Genomic DNA, 17,743 nt, shown 5'->3' on the forward strand with positions numbered 1-17,743 from the left:
ATGGACCAGGCGGCAGCAGCCCACGGGTCCTAAAATCCTGCTCTGCTGCTCTATCTCACCCTCTCTCTGTTCTCTTCACCCTCCCTTATGATCAAGGTCATCTGCCATCAGCTTGGAAATCAGCCAACATTGCCGATTTACACAAAAAAGGTACGAAAACAGATCCTTGCAACAACAGCCCAATCAGCCTGCTCCCAATAATCAGCAAGGTCATGGAATCCATCATCGCATCTGATATCAAATCCTTCCTCTTCTCCAATGGCTTCATCTCTGATCATCAATTTGGATTCAGACCAGGTCATTCTACTCTGGACATGCTGCTTCTGCTGTCTCAACAATGGATGGAGGTCCTCAATGCCAAACAGGAAATTAGAGCTGTCTCCCTTGACATATCTCGTGCCTTCGATACGGTCTGGCACCGCCCTGCTCACCAAACTTGCCTCTTATTGTATCCATGGTAACCTCCACGCTTGGCTTGAGGACTTCTTCTCCTGTTGCAGTCAACGTGTGGTCCTGAATGGAATTCTCTCATCTCCCGTCCTGTCCAGGCTCGAGCTCCTCAAGGCAGTTTTCTGGGCCCTGTGCTTTTTCTAATCTTCATCAAAGATCTTTCCGACTCTGGAAAATCCTCTTTATATTTTTGCTAATGACTCCACTCTCTGTTTGCTTTTTATTTTTGTAGGCTAAGTTGAGGCTCATGCAAGACCATCTCTCATCCCTCAGATCGGCAGGCAGCAGCCTCTTCACTCTCTGCAGACCTGGATAAAATCACAGACTGGTCAAACAAGTGGAACATGTCTTTCAATCCTGACAAGTCTCACACTCTTACAATGTCTCTCCGATAAGACCGACTGGACAACGCTCCCATCTACTTTCTCAACAATCCTCTCCAAGAAGTTTTGTCACTCAAGCTTTTGGGTCTCACTATCTGCCATGATCTTTCTTGGGAAAACCACATTTCCCAGCTGGCCTCCAAAGCCAGTCGCCGACTGGGCATCCTCCATCATGCGAAGTCCTTCCTTGGCACACCTGAGCTCCTCACCACATACAAGGCTTTCATTCGCAGCTCAATGGAATACTGCTCTCCCCTCTGGGCTGGTGCTCCTGCCTCACACCTAGCTCGGCTTCACGCTGTTGAAACCAAAGCTTTCAGAATCATTGGAATCTCCTGCGATGAAGCTAACTCCGAGGGCCTTTCACTCGCTCACCGCAGGCAGGTTGGTGGTCTTTCTGTCTTGTACCGACCCCTCTCCGGCCTTGCTCCCCCAGCTCTCTCTGGGCTCTGTCCCCCAAATATTCCTACAGGTCACACAAGATCTGCCTGCAACCCTCTTATGGTTAAACTGACAAAATCAAGACTCCCTGCTCATCTTCACTCTTTCATTCCTCTTTTCTCCCGCCTCTGGAACAAACTCCCTCACTCTCTTCAATCCCACTCCTCCCTCCACGTCTTTAAACAGCTGTTCACCATGATCACCTGACGGCGATACAGACTGTTTTGACATCATGGCAGGAGTTTTACAGGGTGATACCCTCGCTCCCTATTTATTCATAATGTCTCGATTATGTGCTACGCAAAGCAATAGACATCAACAATGAACTTGGATTTACCCTAAGTAAACGGAAAAGTCGGCGATACCCATCCAAGAAGATTACAGATGCAGATTATGCAGATGATGTTGCGGTTCTAGCAGACTATAACAATGATGCAGCGACACTACTACACAAGATTGAAGAAGTAGCCAGCCAAATTGGTCTGTACATAAATGCCTCGAAGACAGAGTACATCAGTCTTAATCAAGATGAAGTTGGAGACATAAAATCACTCAATGGTGAAAACATCAAAAAGGTTGACGAATTCACATACCTGGGCAGCAACATCGCCTCCACAAAAAGAGATGTCGACATCAGACTTGGAAAGGCTTGGGGAGCTTTAAACAGTCTAGGCAAGATTTGGAAATCTGCGCTTCCAATAGAGCTGAAACGAAACTTCTTTAGAGCAGCTGTTGAATCAGTTCTTGTATATGGGTCAATTCCATGGACCTTGACATCGTCACTAGAAAAGGCCCTGGATGGTGCATACACTCGCATGCTCAGAGCAGCCCTTAACATCTCATGGAAAGAGCACCCCACAAAATATGAATTGTATGCAAAAATCCGACCAATGAGTCCATACGTCAACGCAGATTAAGATTTGCTGGGCACTGCTGGAGAAACAACGATGAGCTCGCAAGCGATGTTTTACTTTGGTTACCAACTCACGGCAAACAGGCACCAGGGAGACCTGCGAAAACATATATAGATCAGCTTACAAATGATACTGGGTGTCTGGTTAACGAACTACCTAATGCCATGAGTGACAGAGTTGAATGGAAGAAACGTGTCATGGAATGCTGAGCTGGCTCGACGCAGTAGTAGTAGTAGTCACCACCATCTCTTATCTTCCCCCATACAAAACCTTGATCTTTTCTACCCGCATTAATTCACCCAGATCCACTTTTCTGAAATATCGACTTCTTTCCTGGAAGTCCTAGCAGTGTCCATGTGTATTTTTAAAAAACCTTTCCCACCCTCCCCTCCCCCCAAGCGCTCTCCCTCCCACAGATTTCCCGATGTCCCTGCTCTCCATCTTGTCTCCCGCTCCCTTTATCATATGTTTTATGTGTCAGTTTGTCTTTTTGTGATCAATGTTAGCACTTACACGAGCCTCGATCTTGTATACAAAAAAAAGAAAGGAAAAAAAAGTACGTTTCCTATTTGAAATGATTTTCAATTTCATTTGACTGCCAGGCAGACAGAGTAAAAAAAATAAAAATGATCTACTCCTCTGTGGATGTATGTTCGGGATAAATTCTTAGACAAAGTATGGCAAAACGGCAAACTTGTATTTATATTGATGTTGCAATTTGTGTTCAAAATATAACATTCCATTTAAATAAGTTCATTGATCATAAGCTGACAAGACATACAGACAGACGGACAGAAACGGACAGACACGACCTAATTGCTTAACTATGCTTTTAGCTTCTTGCATCCAGGGTAATAAATTGCATGGTACCCAGGCTCAGGTCATTGGCAAACTTCACCCCATCCTACAGGTGCGGGGGATGACCCGATCAGCACCAGTCTTTGTAAAAGTGTTAATAGTTAGTACACAGGTTCAGGTCATGGCCACAAAAACAAATCCCCTCCCCCTCAAAGACTACTTACAATTTTCACCTGTACACCTGGCACAGCACAGGTGATTTACTGACTCTTGCTGCAGACAGAGGGGGATTATTAGCCGCGGCACAAAATGTATGTGCCCACCTATCCCACTATCCCCCACGCTGCTCCCGAAAGGAGCAGGTATTTCTGGTATAACAAATAATCGCTCAAAATGTCCTTTCAATCCTTCATTGCTATTTAAATGCTTCATTCCTCTCTCGACTCGCCATCTAGTCTGTGGAGCAATTTGGCTTTTGTGCCTATTCCTGCAGAGGAAATATTGTAATTTAAATGCTGAGGCCTTATACTCTTTAATAGCATTGCTCCATGATGGATAAAATTGCCGCATCTATGGTTTCAATGCAAGAGAAATCATGGAATTAAAAAAATATGTTTCATTCATTGCGACTCTGGTCATGGTGGAGTTAATGGAGAGGAACTTGTCCAACCATCCTCGTAGGTGTTGTTTGGAGGCACCTCGTTATCACACCTGGAGATGTGCACCAAGTGCGGAATGCCTCGAGGTGCCGATTCCATCGGTGAAGCGTTTAACGCATGATCATGAGATGATTGCTACAAACAAGATGATCCGGAATTGCCGAAGCACAGTTTACGACAACGAATAATCATCATTCGATTAACGACCGTCGTTAATTGATATCTCGTATGGACTGACCAACCATCTCTCGGATCTAGAAATGTGTCGGAATATGATTCTGAGCATTGCGTGGGGATCATCTCATGACCCGATCCGGATTAATGGCCTTAAGTTACATTCCTATGTAGATGCGACAATATACAAGCTCGACAGGTCCAGTAGGACTTTGCCTGAAGCTGCTCGAATGATGGAGTAGCTTGGATTCTGATTGCTCTGCAGAAAGCCATTCCCCTGGAAGCCCACGCCATCATTGTGCCGTTATAACAGCCTGCATCAGACACTTACTGGACGTAAATCTGAAAACACTTTCACAGAACATTTCAAACAGCTATTAAATATGTGGAGCATGTCACGTGAGACAGAAAACAGTTCCTTTACAAGGAACTTCAATGCAGGAGGAGGCCTTTAGGCCCATCAAGCTTGTGAAATGGTTTCCAACTTATGGTTGTTTGTCCATGCTCTATTTTACCATTGAGCATCCAGGAAGGAAGTAGTATGTACCATTTTTGACGTTTTTGGAATGACTTGGCCGGGATTTGACCACCGAACCGACCTCCCAGACTCGGAGCGGACCCTTAAGCCATTACGCCACCGAGTCTTGTCTGACACTTTACAGTCTCACCTGTTAACGGCTCAAACAAAGTGAAAGTGCTGTGCGGAGTTTCTCACGAGATTCCAGCCAAGAGAAGAATCATCAAGATGAAATGCATGTCCATCAAACTATACATATTGAACACACGGACAAATTGAAATGCACGTTCCATTATACTCACTTCAAATACGTACTTTAGAGGATGGGTTGAGATGGCAGGACCAGAAAACGTCCAAAAAAAAACATGTTTGAGATCCCTTAATCCTCCAAATGTACATTTCCACGTGACGGTTGGGCATTCCAAAAAGCAACATGAACCAAGGAAGCTGTTCATCTTGCATCATCTAATCTCGGACTGGAACGAGATGGTACTGGAATTGTACAGGTTTTTGCTCCAGCTAATCATGGTCGGACACATCGACGGAGGAAGCAAACGATAAGAAACTTGGCAATTAACCGAGACACTTTGTACGCTGTACTCTTTCGCTTACCAGAAAGCAAACACTTTACGATTCCATTTGGAGATTGGAGTGGAAAGTTCACAACAGCAAAAGGTGGATCGAAATTGCATCCATCCATGAAGGCCTAAAGGCTATCGTGGTGACTTGCAATTAAGCCGGGGCAATGAATTCAAAAAGAAAGTGCAAGAAAGAGCACCGTGGCCAAGATTTACATTCTTCGTGTGTAACGACTCAAATTCATCCTCGCCGAGTCCTCTCGTGTATAAAAATAGAGCTTCCCTTCCTTCTCACAGGAAGAAGGCTCATTGAGATTTAAAAAAATGTCCTCAGCCCATCCGTCAGGCGTCCTTCAACAGCTCTCGTGCGATCTAGCTACCGACGATATTTCCCGCAGGTTAAGGGGTCACTGCCAAATTTCCACAAACGCACTCGTTACGAGGCACTTTAGGGGGCCACGCGAGTCGAGACGTATAGGAGGCGTCGTCAAAGCCCGAGGATAACCGGCGCGTTCCGAGCAAGTGCGGCACACTGATTGCAGCGCCGATGCAAAACAAGATCGTTAGTCGAGGAAGGATTTCAGGGCGTCACAGAAAAGCTGCTTAAAAAGACAAAGACAAAACCTGCTGAGAATTGCTGCAGTGTTACGATATCTGAAGATGATTTAAACTGAGAGCATTCTGACAACTACCCTCTCCGATATATAACCGCCAACACCTCTGGTGAGCACCTAGACTAGGAAATGATCTACAAGTGAATTTGAAACATCGGGATGCGTTGCACATCTTGTTGAGCAGCCAATTAACTTTCAGCAAATTGAGCGATGCCGTAGATTGGCGAGTACCTTTTCACAACAAATCCATTAAAGCACACACATGGAAATCATTGCATTTCATTTTTAACAGGACGAAGCTTTAAAATCCGATTAGGTATCAGGTTATATCCATGTCACTGAAGGATTGATCGCACCACAGGTATTGGCTTGCTCGATCGTACCTGGACTGAATGCAGTGTCCCTCACAGTGCCCGTGTGTGCCTGCAGTGCCCGTAACGCTTCCTGTGTTTCTACATCCCAGATGGTGAGCAAACCCTCTTTGGTACCAGATGCCAATGCAGCGCACGTGGGGCTCATGTGCACAGCAGTCACCTGCACACACAAATCCATCAAAAAAGGAGCAAAATGTAAATTTCACTCAGTCTGAGGTGAACTCATTCTGAAACACAAGGCTCATGTAACAAGGGCGTACAGGCCAATGCAGCACCATGGAGCAATGGAGCATGCACCAACCCAGAACCACCAAATGTGTGAGTGAATGTGGATTTGTGTACATAGACACACGAAGGTCATTCATCCGCCAATACAATGCCAGAGTATCAAAAGGTGTGCGTGTACCAACATAGCGCTATGAAGGGTGCACAAGCATCAACCGAGAACAACCAAAGGCTTGCCTGTGCCAATGCAACACCAGGAACAGAGCATGTAACCCAACTGCTAGAGTTGTGGATGTGCCAACGCAGAACCACATAGTCGTGGCCAAAAATATTGGCACACTTGCACTTTTAAAAAATAAATCACAATTTTCTCGAAAAATACGTTGAAATTAACAAAAGCATTTGGTCTCCACAATTCTTTATTTCACTGTTAATATTACAGAACCTTTGTTTTTGATTCAGAACTTAGTATATCCTTTTAAATCAGAAAATATAAAGAAATGGCATTGACAAAATTATTGACACCCCGGACTTAATATTTGGTAGCACGGACTTTGGACAAAATAACTGTAGTCAAGCGCTTCCTGTAGCCATGAATGAGCTTCCTACACCTCTCTACTGTCAGTTTGGACCACTCTTCTTGTGCAAACTACTCCAGTTCTCCCAGATTTGAAGGGTGCCCTCTCCCAATTGCTGTTTTCAGATCTCCCCACAGGTGTTCAAATGGGATTTAGATCTGGACTCATTGCTGGCCACTTCAGAACAGTCCAGCGTTTTGTCTTGAACCATTGCTGGGTGCTTCTTGAAGTGTGTTTGGGGTCATTGTCCTGCTGCAAGACCCATGACCTTCAATGGAGACCCAGCTTTCTGACACTGGGTTAGAAATTGTGCTCCAAAATGCCTTGTTAATCTCTTGATTTCATGATGCCATGCACACATTCAAGGCACCCAGTGCCAGAGGCAGCACAGCAACCCCAAAACATCACTGAACCTCCCCCATGTTTGACTGTAGGGAAGGTATTCTTTTCTTTGAAGGCTTCATTTTGTTTTCTGTAAACATAGAGATGATGTGCTTTACTAAAAAGCTCTAATTTGGTCTCATCTGTCCACAGGATATTCTCCCAGAAGGATTTTGGCTTTTTCAGGTGTGTTTTAGCAAACTCCAGCCAGGCTTTCTCAGCAGTAGGGTCCTCCTGTGTCTCCTACCATAGAACCCCCTTTCATTGAGATGGTGACGGATGGTGCGAGTTGAAACTGTTGTACCTTGTGTCTGAAGGGCAGCTTGAATCTGTTTGGCAGTTGATGGAGGTGCTTTCTTCACCATTCGAACAATCCTTCTCTGCAATCTTCAATCAAGTTTTCTCTTGCGGCCACGTCCAGGGAGGTTGGCTACAGTGCCATGGGCCTTAAACCTCCTGATAACATTGCGTACGGTGGACACAGCACCATCAAGGTCTTTGGAGATGGACTTGTAGCCTTGAAATTGTCCATGCTTGGCTACAATCTTGTGTTTGACCTCGTCAGACAATTCTCTGTTTTTCTTTCTTTTCTCCATGCTCATTGTGGTGCACACGGTGACACAAAACAACAAAATGACTCCTTTTCTCCATTCAAAATGGTTGAATGAGTGATTTTTACATTGCAGGCACCTGCAACTCACCACAGGTGAGTTCAATTCCAAAGTAAAGGAGAATCACCTGCTTGAAATCTAGTTATTTCTAACAACTTCTAAAAGGTGCCAATAATATTGTCCAGCACATTTTATGATTTCTGTGTGGAATAAGCTAAGATTAATTAATTTTTTCAGCTTTTTTTGTTTTGTTCCAATGCAAACCAAAGAAATACGAATGTGGATACCAAAGGATTTTTTAATTTTAACAATTTTCTGGAAGAAATGGCGCATTATTTGAAAAAAGTGCAAGGGTGCCAATATTTTTGGCCACGACTGTATATAGTGCATGTGCCAATGCAGCGCCACATATGTTGTGCATGTGCCAACGCAGAGCCACATATATTGTGCATGTGCCAAAGCAGAGCCACATATGTAGTGCATGTGCCAATGCAGAGCCACATATGTAGTGCATGTGCCAACGCAGAGCCACATATGTTGTGCATGTGCCAACGCAGAGCCACATATGTTGTGCATGTGCCAACGCAGAGCCACATATGTTGTGCATGTGCCAACGCAGAGCCACATATGTAGTGCATGTGCCAACGCAGAGCCACATATGTAGTGCATGTGCCAATGCAGAGCCAATGCAGAGCATATGTAGTGCATGTGCCAATGCAGAGCCACATATGTAGTGCATGTGCCAATGCAGAGCCACATATGTAGTGCATGTGCCGACGCTGAGCCACTAAGGACGTGCTTTCCAAGCCATGGATATGTATTTTTTATTCGAGGAAAGCTTGCTGTCATTTCTGCTCCCTTGTATCCTGAAATAACACGTGTAGGGAACAACTGAAGATAAGCAATTTGAAATTGGAGGAAGAAGCTGAACTTGGAAAGCTAAATGTCACATAACAAAGGCCAGGATGGAAATCTGAGCAGCAGGAGAATCCACAATGCAATGTAGATATAGAACACGAATATGCAAACAAGGCAGAAGGTCACATCAAAATGCTACAGTGAGTGCGAGCATGCTTATGGGTGGGTTTTGCTTCTATCGGTCCATGTTTACCTGCAGACTAAAAACTGCCACCATGATTATGTACAGGCATGTGCTGTATCACGAAGTACAATATTTACGACATAACATTACATTCCATTGGCCAATTCGTTGCCGAAAACGCCCGAAGAATGATAATAATAATAATAATGCATTTATTTTATATCTAAAGAAATAAATAATGCATTTATTTTATATTGGGAATCAATCTAAAGAACCACCTTTGTGCCTAGTTTAAGCAAATCCAATCTGAAAATTCCTTCATGTTATCTATGGCAAACAAAAGCAGAGTAAACTACAACGGCACTCGGAAGAGCGCATACCTCTGCCAGGCTGAACAGTTTACGTTTTGTATCCCATCGATAGGCTGGATCTGGATCCAGATATTCACCAGAATCGGATAACCTCGTCCTTGTAACACACCCAACCTGTCCACAGAGTTTTGTCTGAATCAGTCCACAACTTTTTGAGATATCATGCTATATGTCGCTTTATTTTCTTTAGCCCTATCACTCAATGGTGAAGTATCACTTAAAAATTTCTGATCCAGATTCAAATCTTCGCCAAAATCCAATCAATTCATCCATGTGATATACCCAACCTCTCCACCAAATTTTGTCTGAATCCTCAACAACTTTTTGATATCCTGATCACAGACAGACAGGCAGTGAGGAAAACAATCTCCGCCCACCGTCGGGGGCGGAGGTAATAAACAACGATCAACTGGAAATAAATAAAGCGAAAATGCTTCAGAGGTTTTTGGCTGAGAGAGAAACTGAAGAGAAGAAAAAAAAGAAAAAAGAAAAGAAAAAAAGAGTACTCACGCCCGAATCATGTTCCACCTCGGCCTGGAGCTCACATACATTCCGCTTCTGTTCAGCAAGACGTTCTGCAGAACATTTCCACAGCTGGGAAAGGGACGAGGTTACAAAATTGGGGGCGGAGGTCATTTGTTTGACTCGACTCGACGAGCCCACATCAGTTCACTGCACATGAAGACCCACACTTGTATGTTGACTAAATGTGATGCCCACAATACAAGGATGTGTTTCAGCACAGAAGTCACCTCAAGTTGTCTTCTATACCCTCTGCTACTCTTGCTGACCTTCCCTCCCCCCCTCCCCCCATCTTTCCTTTCTGCCACTCCTTGTTCCCCATTGGCCCTCTGTGAGTCTGTGAACCTTCTGCCACCTGTTTATTACTTCCTCCATGAGGCTACATTTGTGCATTAAAAATTAACAAGCAAATATAAGTAAATAAAAGTGTACGAAGGTGTCACAGTATCTTACCTTGACGGTTGAATCCCAGGAAGCTGTGCAAAGAAGGCCACTGTGCCAGTAAACACGACTAATGGCATCATCATGACCCATGAGTGTGTCCTGCTTCCGGCCAAATGGCACAGAATAGAAATATCTGTGAAAAGGAAAAAAAAAGTCCAAAAATTCCCAAAAGGAGTGAGGGAATAAATGAGAGTAATGGCTGTGCAACAGTAACAACCAAAGATGACCAAGTACCTTTGCGTGTCACATTTCAGCATGGACACCAGACAACAATGACCTGCATGGGTATGGTTTGACAAAGCCAGAAGTTTTGACACACAGAAAGGAAGAGTGCCATTGTGAGGTTGGAGAAAGGTATGACAGAACACAAAATGGCTGCCTAGCCCACTACTCCCAAGAACAAAACACATTCTTGTTTTCCTCTCCTCGCTATGGCCCTGACATGCTTCTCTGCATTAGTTCTTTCTCAGTACGTGTCACACACGCACGCACCAGCACGCACGCAGACACACACACACACACACACACACACACACACACACACACACACACACACACACACACACACACACACACACACACACACACACACACACACACACACACACACACACACGACTTAAGTCACTGCTGATTGGTTGATGACAGAATGACAATGGTGACAGTCAATTTGGGCTCAATAAATGTTTCTTTCTCGCTGTCGATGATGCCCGTTATTAAACTCGCAATGTGTACTCTCTTAGATGTGCAAGTTCTAAAAATGAACCATCGCCATCTCCATCTCCATCTCCATGCATAGGTCATCGGATAAAGTAGATGTCATGTACCCTGGTTGTAAGCATTACAAAGACGGTGAGACAATAGCTGGAGGAGCATCACACAATCCTCAACAAGACAAGGAAATGTGCAAATGGTATGTCCAGTATATTTGTTGAGCATACATGGGCACGTGGAACTCACATGTTGTTGTCCCAAGAACCGCAGACAACCGTCACGTCACCCGGCAGCATTACACAGGAAGAAAGAGTCTGTGGCGAAAATGAAAAATCATTCATGCTCAGAGTTGGTGCATTCAACAGTAAGCTCGCGGCCTCTATAGTTGGTCCCCAGTGGGGCCATGCAAATAAAACGACTGTTCTGTTGCATCCCTTATGAGGATGTTGCAGGGCAGAGCACAACCTCTTATGGGAATCATAACCTAATTTGGAAATCACAACCTAATTTGGAAATCACACCCTAATTTGGAAATCACAACCTAATTTGGAAATCACACCCTAATTTGGAAATCACAACCTAATTTGGAAATCGCAACCTAATTTGGAAATCACACCCTAATTTGGAAATCACAACCTAATTTGGAAATCACAACCTAATTTGGAAATCACAACCTAATTTGGAAATCACACCATAATTTGGAAATCACAATCTAATTTGGAAATCACACCCTAATTTGGAAATCACAACCTAATTTGGAAATTACAACCTAATTTGGAAATCACAACCTAATTTGGAAATCACACCCTAATTTGGAAATCACACCCTAATTTGGAAATCACACCATAATTTGGAAATCACAATCTAATTTGGAAATCACACCCTAATTTGGAAATCACAACCTAATTTGGAAATTACAACCTAATTTGGAAATCACAACCTAATTTGGAAATCACAACCTAATTTGGAAATCACACCATAATTTGGAAATCACAATCTAATTTGGAAATCACACCCTAATTTGGAAATCACAACCTAATTTGGAAATTACAACCTAATTTGGAAATCACAACCTAATTTGGAAATCACACCCTAATTTGGAAATCACACCCTAATTTGGAAATCACAACCTAATTTGGAAATCACAACCTAATTGGGAAATCACAACCTAATTTGGAAATCACAACCTAATTTGGAAATCACAACCTAATTTGGAAATCACAACCTAATTTGGAAATCACAACCTAATTTGGAAATCACAACCTAATTTGGAAATCACAACCTAATTTGGAAATCACAACCTAATTAGGAAATCACACCATAATTTGGAAATCACAATCTAATTTGGAAATCACACCCTAATTTGGAAATCGCAACCTAATTTGGAAATCACACCCTAATTTGGAAATCACACCCTAATTTGGAAATCACACCCTAATTTGGAAATCACAACCTAATTTGGAAATCACAACCTAATTTGGAAATCACACCCTAATTTGGAAATCACACCCTAATTTGGAAATCACACCATAATTTGGAAATCACAATCTAATTTGGAAATCACACCCTAATTTGGAAATCACAACCTAATTTGGAAATCACAACCTAATTTGGAAATCACAACCTAATTTGGAAATCACACCCTAATTTGGAAATCACAACCTAATTTGGAAATCACAACCGAATTTGGAAATCACAACCTAATTTGGAAATCACAACCTAATTTGGAAATCACACCCTAATTTGGAAATCACAACCTAATTTGGAAATCACACCCTAATTTGGAAATCACAACCTAATTTGGAAATCACACCCTAATTTGGAAATCACAACCTAATTTGGAAATCACAACCTAATTAGGAAATCACAACCTAATTAGGAAATCACAACCTAATTTGGAAATCACAACCTAATTGGGAAATCACAACCTAATTTGGAAATCACAACCTAATTTGGAAATCACAGCCTAATTTGGAAATCACAACCTAATTTGGAAATCACAATCTAATTTGGAAATCACAACCTAATTTGGAAATCACAGCCTAATTTGGAAATCACAACCTAATTTGGAAATCACAATCTAATTTGGAAATCACAACCTAATTTGTAAATCACAACCTAATTTGGAAATCACACCCTAATTTGGAAATCACAATCTAATTTGGAAATCGCAACCTAATTTGGAAATCGCAACCTAATTTGGAAATCACAGCCTAATTTGGAAATCACAACCTAATTTGGAAATCACAACGTAATTTGGAAATCACAACCTAATTTGGAAATCACAGCCTAATTTGGAAATCACAACCTAATTTGGAAATCACAATCTAATTTGGAAATCACAACCTAATTTGGAAATCACAACCTAATTTGGAAATCACACCCTAATTTGGAAATCGCAATCTAATTTGGAAATCGCAACCTAATTTGGAAATCACAACCTAATTTGGAAATCACAACCTAAATTGGAAATCACAACCTAATTTGGAAATCACACCATAATTTGGAAATCACAACCTAATTTGGAAATCACAACCTAATTTGGAAATCGCACCCTAATTTGGAAATCACACCCTAATTTGGAAATCACAACCTAATTTGGAAATCACAATCTAATTTGGAAATCACAATCTAATTTGGAAATCACAACCTAATTTGGAAATCACAGCCTAATTTGGAAATCACAACCTAATTTGGAAATCACAATCTAATTTGGAAATCACAACCTAATTTGGAAATCACAACCTAATTGGGAAATCACAACCTAATTTGGAAATCACAATCTAATTTGGAAATCACAACCTAATTTGGAAATCACAACCTAATTGGGAAATCACAACCTAATTTGGAAATCACAATCTAATTTGGAAATCACAACCTAATTTGGAAATCACAGCCTAATTTGGAAATCACAACCTAATTTGGAAATCACAATCTAATTTGGAAATCACACCCTAATTTGGAAATCACAACCTAATTTGGAAATCACACCCTAATTTGGAAATCACAATCTAATTTGGAAATCGCAACCTAATTTGGAAATCGCAACCTAATTTGGAAATCACAGCCTAATTTGGAAATCACAACCTAATTTGGAAATCGCAACCTAATTTGGAAATCACAACCTAATTTGGAAATCACAGCCTAATTTGGAAATCACAACCTAATTTGGAAATCACAATCTAATTTGGAAATCACAACCTAATTTGGAAATCACAACCTAATTTGGAAATCACATCCTAATTTGGAAATCGCAATCTAATTTGGAAATCGCAACCTAATTTGGAAATCACAACCTAATTTGGAAATCACAACCTAAATTGGAAATCACAACCTAATTTGGAAATCACACCCTAATTTGGAAATCACAACCTAATTTGGAAATCACAACCTAATTTGGAAATCGCAATCTAATTTGGAAATCGCAACCTAATTTGGAAATCGCAATTTAATTTGGAAATCGCAACCTAATTTGGAAATCACAACCTAATTTGGAAATCACAACCTAAATTGGAAATCACAACCTAAATTGGAAATCACAATCTAATTTGGAAATCACAATCTAATTTGGAAATCACACCCTAATTTGGAAATCACAATCTAATTTGGAAATCACAACCTAATTTGGAAATCACAACCTAAATTGGAAATCACAATCTAATTTGGAAATCACAATCTAATTAGGAAATCACAACCTAATTTGGAAATCACAACCTAATTTGGAAATCACAACCTAATTTGGAAATCACACCCTAATTTGGAAATCACAATCTAATTTGGAAATCACAACCTAATTTGGAAATCACAACCTAATTTGGAAATCGCACCCTAATTTGGAAATCGCAATCTAATTTGGAAATCGCACCCTAATTTGGAAATCACACCCTAATTTGGAAATCACAACCTAATTTGGAAATCACAACCTAATTTGGAAATCACAACCTAATTTGGAAATCACACCCTAGTTGGAAATCACAACCTAATTTGGAAATCACAACCTAATTTGGAAATCACAACCTAATTTGGAAATCGCAATCTAATTTGGAAATCGCAATCTAATTTGGAAATCGCAACCTAATTTGGAAATCACAACCTAATTTGGAAATCACAACCTAAATTGGAAATCACAACCTAATTTGGAAATCACACCCTAATTTGGAAATCACAACCTAATTTGGAAATCACAACCTAATTTGGAAATCGCAATCTAATTTGGAAATCGCAACCTAATTTGGAAATCGCAATCTAATTTGGAAATCGCACCCTAATTTGGAAATCACACCCTAATTTGGAAATCACAACCTAAATTGGAAATCACAATCTAATTTGGAAATCACAATCTAATTTGGAAATCACAACCTAATTTGGAAATCACAGCCTAATTTGGAAATCACAACCTAATTTGGAAATCACAGCCTAATTGGGAAATCACAACCTAATTTGGAAATCACAACCTAATTTGGAAATCACAACCTAATTTGGAAATCACAACCTAATTTGGAAATCACAATCTAATTTGGAAATCACAACCTAATTTGGAAATCACAACCTAATTGGGAAATCACAACCTAATTTGGAAATCACAATCTAATTTGGAAATCACAACCTAATTTGGAAATCACAGCCTAATTTGGAAATCACAACCTAATTTGGAAATCACAATCTAATTTGGAAATCACAACCTAATTTGGAAATCACAACCTAATTTGGAAATCACACCCTAATTTGGAAATCACAATCTAATTTGGAAATCGCAACCTAATTTGGAAATCGCAACCTAATTTGGAAATCACAGCCTAATTTGGAAATCACAACCTAATTTGGAAATCACAACCTAATTTGGAAATCACAACCTAATTTGGAAATCACAGCCTAATTTGGAAATCACAACCTAATTTGGAAATCACAATCTAATTTGGAAATCACAACCTAATTTGGAAATCACAACCTAATTTGGAAATCACAACCTAATTTGGAAATCACACCCTAATTTGGAAATCGCAATCTAATTTGGAAATCGCAACCTAATTTGGAAATCACAACCTAATTTGGAAATCACAACCTAAATTGGAAATCACAACCTAATTTGGAAATCACACCCTAATTTGGAAATCACAACCTAATTTGGAAATCACAACCTAATTTGGAAATCACAACCTAATTGGGAAATCACAACCTAATATGGAAATCACAATCTAATTTGGAAATCACAACCTAATTTGGAAATCACAGCCTAATTTGGAAATCACAACCTAATTTGGAAATCACAATCTAATTGGGAAATCACAACCTAATTTGGAAATCACAACCTAATTTGGAAATCACACCCTAATTTGGAAATCACAATCTAATTTGGAAATCACAACCTAATTTGGAAATCACAACCTAATTTGGAAATCACACCCTAATTTGGAAATCACAATCTAATTTGGAAATCGCAACCTAATTTGGAAATCGCAACCTAATTTGGAAATCACAGCCTAATTTGGAAATCACAACCTAATTTGGAAATCACAACCTAATTTGGAAATCACAACCTAATTTGGAAATCACAGCCTAATTTGGAAATCACAACCTAATTTGGAAATCACAATCTAATTTGGAAATCACAACCTAATTTGGAAATCACAACCTAATTTGGAAATCACACCCTAATTTGGAAATCGCAATCTAATTTGGAAATCGCAACCTAATTTGGAAATCACAACCTAATTTGGAAATCACAACCTAAATTGGAAATCACAACCTAATTTGGAAATCACACCCTAATTTGGAAATCACAACCTAATTTGGAAATCACAACCTAATTTGGAAATCACACCCTAATTTGGAAATCACAATCTAATTTGGAAATCGCAACCTAATTTGGAAATCGCAACCTAATTTGGAAATCACAGCCTAATTTGGAAATCACAACCTAATTTGGAAATCACAACCTAATTTGGAAATCACAACCTAATTTGGAAATCACAGCCTAATTTGGAAATCACAACCTAATTTGGAAATCACAGCCTAATTTGGAAATCACAACCTAATTTGGAAATCACAATCTAATTTGGAAATCACAACCTAATTTGGAAATCACAACCTAATTTGGAAATCACACCCTAATTTGGAAATCGCAATCTAATTTGGAAATCGCAACCTAATTTGGAAATCACAACCTAATTTGGAAATCACAACCTAAATTGGAAATCACAACCTAATTTGGAAATCACACCCTAATTTGGAAATCACAACCTAATTTGGAAATCACAACCTAATTTGGAAATTGCAATCTAATTTGGAAATCGCAACCTAATTTGGAAATCGCAATCTAATTTGGAAATCGCAACCTAATTTGGAAATCACAACCTAATTTGGAAATCACAACCTAAATTGGAAATCACAATCTAATTTGGAAATCACAATCTAATTTGGAAATCACAACCTAATTTGGAAATCACAGCCTAATTTGGAAATCACAACCTAATTTGGAAATCACAATCTAATTTGGAAATCACAACCTAATTTGGAAATCACAACCTAATTTGGAAATCACACCCTAATTTGGAAATCGCAATCTAATTTGGAAATCGCACCCTAATTTGGAAATCACAACCTAATTTGGAAATCACAACCTAATTTGGAAATCAAAACCTAATTGGAAATCACAACCTAATTTGGAAATCACAACCTAATTTGGAAATCACAACCTAATTTGGAAATCACAACCTAATTTGGAAATCACAACCTAATTTGGAAATCACACCGTAATTTGGAAATCGCAATCTAATTTGGAAATCACAACCTAATTTGGAAATCACACCCTAATTTGGAAATCACAACCTAATTTGGAAATCACAACCTAATTTGGAAATCACAACCTAATTTGGAAATCACAACCTAATTTGGAAATCACACCCTAATTTGGAAATCACAATCTAATTTGGAAATCACACCCTAATTTGGAA

General features: G+C 40.1%; 1 protein-coding gene across 2 annotated transcripts in view; it reads right to left on the reverse strand.

Annotated features, from left to right (window-relative positions):
• The window catches only part of NSMAF (neutral sphingomyelinase activation associated factor), a 214,950-nt gene that overhangs the window by 12,212 nt on the left and 184,995 nt on the right, over positions 1-17,743 (reverse strand). For both annotated transcript variants that reach the window (XM_078785018.1, XM_068127973.2), the window contains 4 exons: positions 11,037-11,104; positions 10,086-10,209; positions 9,621-9,704; positions 5,912-6,062 (listed from right to left, as the gene is read on the reverse strand). In XM_078785018.1, the coding sequence (XP_078641144.1) occupies positions 5,912-6,062; positions 9,621-9,704; positions 10,086-10,209; positions 11,037-11,104 (427 nt within the window). The remainder of the gene's footprint in view (positions 1-5,911; positions 6,063-9,620; positions 9,705-10,085; positions 10,210-11,036; positions 11,105-17,743) is intronic.

The sequence above is a fragment of the Myxine glutinosa genome, chromosome 9 (assembly GCF_964187855.1).
Source record: "Myxine glutinosa chromosome 9, kmMyxGlut1.1, whole genome shotgun sequence".
Classification (NCBI taxonomy): Eukaryota; Metazoa; Chordata; class Myxini; order Myxiniformes; family Myxinidae; genus Myxine; species Myxine glutinosa.